The sequence below is a fragment of the Lutjanus erythropterus genome, chromosome 18, assembly GCF_056507025.1.
Source record: "Lutjanus erythropterus isolate fLutEry1 chromosome 18, fLutEry1.hap2, whole genome shotgun sequence".
NCBI classification, from domain to species: domain Eukaryota; kingdom Metazoa; phylum Chordata; class Actinopteri; order Lutjaniformes; family Lutjanidae; genus Lutjanus; species Lutjanus erythropterus.
The window spans coordinates 9,234,106-9,240,936 of NC_139334.1; the positions used below are offsets into that span (position 1 = coordinate 9,234,106).

At 37.6% G+C, this 6,831-nt stretch overlaps 1 protein-coding gene across 1 annotated transcript in view; it reads right to left on the minus strand.

Moving 5' to 3' along the window:
* eif2ak4 (eukaryotic translation initiation factor 2 alpha kinase 4) overlaps positions 1 to 4,762 on the minus strand; it is a 30,085-nt gene extending 25,323 nt beyond the window's left edge. The window contains exons 1-4 of the mRNA XM_084741937.1: positions 4,370 to 4,762; positions 4,136 to 4,251; positions 483 to 585; positions 234 to 407 (exon numbers count right to left, since the gene is read on the minus strand). Of these exons, the coding sequence (XP_084598063.1) occupies positions 234 to 407; positions 483 to 585; positions 4,136 to 4,251; positions 4,370 to 4,498 (522 nt within the window). The 5' untranslated portion in view covers positions 4,499 to 4,762. The remainder of the gene's footprint in view (positions 1 to 233; positions 408 to 482; positions 586 to 4,135; positions 4,252 to 4,369) is intronic.
* Positions 4,763 to 6,831: the final 2,069 nt, after the last annotated feature.

A 6,831-nucleotide genomic window follows, 5' to 3' on the forward strand; every position in this document is an offset into this window, starting at 1 on the left:
ACAGAGTAACATCTTTTCCACGACCACAGGATATGTCTTCTGACATGGTTGTTTAAGAAATGAGAACCTACTCACTGCATCATTTAGGATTAAATAACTTGTTGCCAGCTGAAACATATTAATTACTGCAGTAATTATCCAATGGAAGGCTCTGAACTATTTACTTAGTCTTAGAAATAACATTAGTACAACATCTTCAGATAAAAGTAATCCACAAAGTCCCTCTTCCTCACCATCTCCTCCTCCTGCTTGCGTCGCTGGTCCATCTTCTGCTGCTCCTCCTGGGCTCGTTTCTCCTGTTGTCTTCGCTGGTTCTTCAGCATCTCCTCGTGGAAGGAGCGCGACGGAGGCTTGTTGTGTTTGCTCAGGAAGCCCTGGATATGGTCTGCTAGCTCGTAAATCATCACCTGGGTGCATAAGCAGGTAGGTTAAAGGTAGACTCAGTAAAATATGCATGCGTGTGTCTGTGTGCGTGTCCTTACCTCTCCACATCGCACTCTTGCCAGCTTGGTGAGTTCACTCTGGAGGGTCTGGAGGTTCTCGTTTGACAGGCCTTTGGCATTCTTCAGCTCCAGCTCTGGAGGCCTGTTGGTACAACAAGATTCAAGTTATCATGATCACTAGTAAACACTGAGATGACATTTACAGCTGCATACACTGGATCTATGTGCTGATTGTGTCTGGATTATCATCAGCAGTTGTCCTGGAGAGTTACAGGGAGCATCTCTTCAATTAGTTTCCAATCATGTGAGCTCATGTGGATAAAATCGAAGTTACTTGTTTTAAGGCTGTAAGTAGTTTGCAATATCAAAATCTCAGTATATTGGCTAATTGTGGCAATGCTTTTGGGTCTTGCTATATTACATAGTGCTGACCGATAAATTGCATTTTCAGTGTCATTTTGTGATGAAAACAAACACCACTTCTGCTACTGGGAATTATTTGGACATAGTTATCATAAGTTATATCATCACAGCAATACTAATGAGTACAATATTACCGCAAATCACAGATTTTCCTGATATTGTGCAGAATTATTACTGTAAGAATGAGTTCATACATGCTTTTCAGTTATTTTGTCAAATATTAGTTCCAAAATTTGTGAAACAATACCAAAAAATCTCCCAAACTCTAAAACTGAAAAGCTGTTTTTATACATTTGATTTCTAACTTGCATGATATGACACACACAGGAAAAACAGATAATATGGAAATGTATGTCAGCAATGGACAGTGAAAGGGGCTGTTGATCCAGCAGCTGTACAAGAACTGTCCAGAAGAAAGTGGCCTAATAATAGCAAAATTGTGATTTTAAACTGGAGTTATCTGACCAAAGAAAAAGTAAACAAGATTATGACTCTTCAAACATTTAGTGACAACTTTTGGTATTTGATTACTAGTGGTACAGACACACTTCTGTCAGTAACAAAAAGGTATTTAAGGTTTAATACCTTACACTCTTATACACATGACTGGTTTTTGTTCTTCCACTATCGACTTTTTCTTTGTATGGTTTTCACGGATTTGTTAGTTATTACATTATGCTGGAGTTTTAGATTAGATAACACCTCCTCAGAAGTTTGTCTTGTGTCACAAGACAACTCAGAAGAAAAAAAATAGGCTGTAAGGCAGTGTGGTACTTTACTTGTTGTGCTGAAACACATGAGTGTGAAACTATTTTTAGTGTATCACTGTGGATGAATAAAATAAATTAACATGACTAACATCAGCTACACTCTTTTACTGCTTCAGAGCTGCTCTTTTTATCTTCTTGATTGCACAAAGAATAATAAACAGTAGAACAGTCAGTAAAAATACAAGTATAATCGTATTCCCTCCTGCATTATGTAGAAAACAGTATTTAACTAATAATCTTATTTAATATTTAATTCAATTATTTATTTAATTTATTTTAATTTTAGTAATATTCCAAAGGAAAAAATAAAACAAACAAGTAAATACAACTAATTAAGAATTGTAGAAAAAACAAGTATTTTCTGACTGAAAACCCTGCAGTGTTCAGATCAACATCTGCACTTTATGGCTTTTTGATGCACCAAGGGTGAAATTCTGGGCTGATACCAATGTTTAAAATAACGATTTAATCAAAACCTAATGGTAATGATTTCTGTGGTGTTTTTTTAAATTGATATTTATTCCCCTTTTTGTGCCTTTTATAATTTAAAAAAAAAAAAAAAAAGACCTGGGACCTGTTGCCCTCTTACACCCTACCAGAGTTGTGTCCAGCCAATGGCTTCTTCTCTGAAACTAGGGATGCACTGATCGACTGGCCAGAGACCGGAACCGGATGGTTTTCAGCGTGACTGGCCCTGACCGGTGTCCAGCCGGTCAGCATCACATATCCGATTCTGTGCCCGTCATTGTCACACACGTGTTCTGCATGATGGTCACGTCATGCACGCAGCAGACAAACTGACCATGATATCACCACAGCACTAATGACAGCTACACACACTCTGACAAATGCTAGCATAATGATGGTGTCATCAACAAATTCCAAGAACAGGATTAAGAGAAGACAAACAGTCTATAATATGACAGAGCAGCTGACAATGTCGCAAAACAGCCGTAAACTCTCTAGCTCCTCAGGCTAATGTTAGCCAGCAGCAGACTGCTGTTCACAGAGGGACAGTTAAAATCTCACCTCCTGTTCTGGCTGAAGAATAAACAACCTGTGCTGATGTGTCTCCTCAAACATTTTCTCTTCCAGACTCGTTTAACTTCTGCGTCTGTTTGTATGATGGCAAAGTTTTATTGCAGCAAACTGTTGCACTGCGTCTGTCTCCGGTTTGTTTACATCTGCTTCCACGGGAGATCACGTGAAATTGCGTCCCGCGAAATCATTCATAATTTTAATATAAAACTATAATAAGGCCTGGTTGTAACCTGGAGGACTTTGGAGAAAATTGAAATAGTACTTCATGAATATTTAATAGTAATAATAATAATTTAATTATTATGAACATCCCATTTAATTTTTACAAGAAAAGTTGCAAAAATGTTTGTGAATGCTGTCAATTACAGTTCTTAGAAAGAAATTAAATTAAATTGGAATCGGCCAAGAAAATTGAAATCGGTGCATCTCTATCTGAAACAGCACCTGTGTGTGCTATCTACTGCTGTCTGGCTGCAAATATCCAATATTTAGTGAGCACAAATTTGATGGAGCACAACATTAGCCACTGCCATCAGTGACTAGTATCTTATTTGCAGACAGCTAATTGCAATCAACAATCCAAAGATTAGTCAATGTTTGGCCATTAAATTATGCCTCCATAAGATTTTTGTTTTCTGAACATTTAATACTGTAAGATAACTGCATGCCATTGTTTACAGAGGCATCTCATCTTAACAAGAAAGTATTTGGAAATGGTAATATAAAGGCTTACACACTTAATTTAAGTCTGAAGCTGTTTAGATCTTTTGTTCTCAAACTGGTGGTTGGGATGCCACAGGTGGTCACAAGATCATTTTCTGGGGCTCTCCAGATGGTTGTGGAGAGTAAAATAAAATAAAGCTCTAATAGACATTAGCTCCTTAATGACATGCAGCATAAGAGATAAGCACTAAACAAAATACACAAAATAAAATAATTTTAAAAATTTAAAAGAAAATACAGGAAAGGTGCCACCTTACTCATAGTCAAAACTATAAACCAGCACAAAATAATTACCGACATGAACCACCATGTTCACAGACACAAACCAGGGATGTTAAAGATGGACCAATTTAAAAAGTGATAATAGATCATGTTAGTGTATTACTTTTCTGGAGCTCACAGACTTTCCCTCATTTTGGTTTGAACTTAACAAACTACTCAGTAAGCATGAAGGGAAAAGACGTATGTATTTTAGAATAGGGACTGATATAATAATATGTGTTTTTAGACTTATTCCTGAACAACCTCTGGTAGATGGGAGTGGGGTCAGGGACAACAAAGTGATTTTTTTCTGTGGGGTCAGACTAGATTGAGAACCACTGGTTTAGAGAGCATTAGAAAAATAATAAATAAGCTAATCAATAAATGTACAGAATGGAGCATCTCGCCACTATGTGTCTGGACACCTTGCAGTACAGTGGTAATAACGTGTCATAGGTCAGGGCCTGTACTCACACGTCTGGGTATGTGGGTGGGCATTTGACCTGCAGGTCCACAGTCACGTAGCATTCCTCACCAGTGTTCAGCCCGTTGGGCCGCAGGCAGAGGTGCACCTCTGGAGGCCTTTTAACCTGGAAATACACACTCCTCATTGGTGGGGATGATCACTACAGGCTCTAGCAGTCAACTTTTACCCATCATCGGCTCACTACAGGAAATGCACTCGGCTAACACAACTAGCTAAGTTACCTTCCACGGATCCTTGATCCGTAGATCCTGGAAATCCTCTCCATAGATAGAGGCGAGAGCTTCTAGTTCATTTTCCTGCTGGACTGTGTGCTCGTCTGTCCCATCTGTTGGAGTGTGCTGACTGCTCATTCTTCTGCCTCACTACATGGCAGTCCTCCTCCTGTCCTGCTGTCACACTCAGCCGTCAGACAAGAGGAGGAAGAGGCTCCGCTCAGCTCCGCCGCTGCTCTCCGCACACTCCTCCGCTTCTTCGACACTTTATAAACTCTAAACTTTAGCAGGGAAACGCCTCTCTGCCACCAGCTACTCGGTAATATCTAACTTATCACACAGGCGACCACAACAACGCTGCAACTGACGCATGGCTGTTGCTTTCACTGTCGCAGGTGATACGTCATCACGCTGCGTTCTCAAAAATGGTCTCTAGATGGCAGTGATTACCCTAAACTGATACTGGAAATATATTTATTTATTCATTTATTTATTTAGTTATTTTTAATGTTTGTTTTTTTTAATTGAAGAAATATTCGTATATCAATATCCGTAATGACACGGTCTTTTCAAAATAAAAGAGAAAAAACGTAAAACAACAAAAAAAGAACAAAAATTAAATAAAAAAAGATAATAATAAAAAGTGTGAGGGTCTAAGTCCGGGGTTCATAAATAAATTCACTAAAAAAAAGAATGTTTTTCCATTATGAATTGGAGAGATTGGTATTTGTTGTCATCTCTGAGAATCAGTCTGAGTTCCTCAGATCCTTTACTCAAGTAAAAATAGGTATATTTAAATATAGGAATTCTTAAATACAAAAAGTTATACAATGGATATGTTACGTATCAAAAGGTATTTAGTTCTGAAAAATGGCCCCTGAGAGAGTTCTATGATTAGACAGTGGTGAGAAGTGACTATGTACCAGTGGAGGAAGGAGTCATATAGTAAAAGTAGAAATACAATCATTTAAAAATCATCTGTTATATTCTTTCTTCTTTTCTTTCTTTCTTCACCAAAGGCATTTGTGCAGAAAAAATGTATGATGCTACCTGAACATCATTGGCAGATGGGTTGCATATTCCACACACTACTCATATAAAACAAATGACACTCATTGACCTCAAGGTGGTGTTGTAATGATAAAGTTTCATGTAATGATAAAGACTCAAATCACAACTCAGTCAATTAATGAATTTTGGTAATGATTGATTAAACCTATAGTACTTGAGTAAATGTAGCATACTATTCACTTTCCAGCGCTAAAAACAAGATAAAAAAGATGAGTCTAGCAGAGCAGGAATGTCAGAGGTCAAGATGGATACAGATTTGTGCTGGTTTTGTGGAACAAATATTACATATACCATGAAAGAACAATGTGTATCCCAGGGATGAAAAGTGGTAAGACATGTTGCAATGTTAAAACAGATTCAATCATGTACATGTATTAGATATAAATTAGATTTGTATGGGATCACTGCGTGATTTAGTATGTTTCCATAAAGTTGAAGAGCTCACAAGTGAAAGACTTTTGAAAAAAAATGGTCAAAACTGATGTAGCAGTGGCCGAACTTTAGCACCTGGTATCCAAAAACACTGGATAATGCACTTTCCACAGATCAACCAGCAGAGGTGGCAAAAGTATATACATTATTTTCTCAAGAAAAAGTATATATATATATATAAAAAAAAAAACTGGTAAAACTGGAGGCACTGATTAAACTTCTTGACTCAAGCAGAACTGAACAACATTTTTGTCTTGTTTCGTCCATCATCTGTGATATGCACTGATGGCTGATGGATACATCAAGGAATCCTCTTTTCTGTTATTGTCCCATCCATTCAATAAAACTACACTAAGTAGCTTGTTTTGAACATGTAAGGAGTAGAAAGTGCAGCTGTTTGTGTTACAATGTAGGTAGTTAAAGTAAAAAGAAATACTCAAGTAAAGATACCTGAAATATCTACTTAAGTATAGTATGAAGTATTTGTACTTAGTTTCTTCCCATCTCTGACAACCAGTGGCAACTTTTGTGACACCCTACCAATCTAGTGCCACATATTTTAAACCTCCAGTTTTTAAAGCAGTCTCTCTGTTATGAATTTATAGTTTACAAGCTGAGGCTAACACAACTCATCAGAGCTTGTTTTCTTGGACTTGATAAAACTCCTCCAGAGCAACAAAAGACAGCAACAACAGGGTGAAGTAGTACTCTTTATGGATGGTAAATTTACAAAATGCACTCTTTGTATGTTCAATTCTTATCACCAAAGCTCCAGAACGTAAGCACCTCTCACTGTTGCCTGGTAGAAAAGCCTGATCGTGAATCTCATCTCCTTTATTCGTGTATCAAAACAATATTAATCCAATCTATGAAAGTCCTCTTTGGCATGTAAATAACTCTGAGATGCTTCAGCTGCATCCAGCTCCTATCTGTGGAGATAGAGAGGAAACAGCTATAAATAGGAGGCT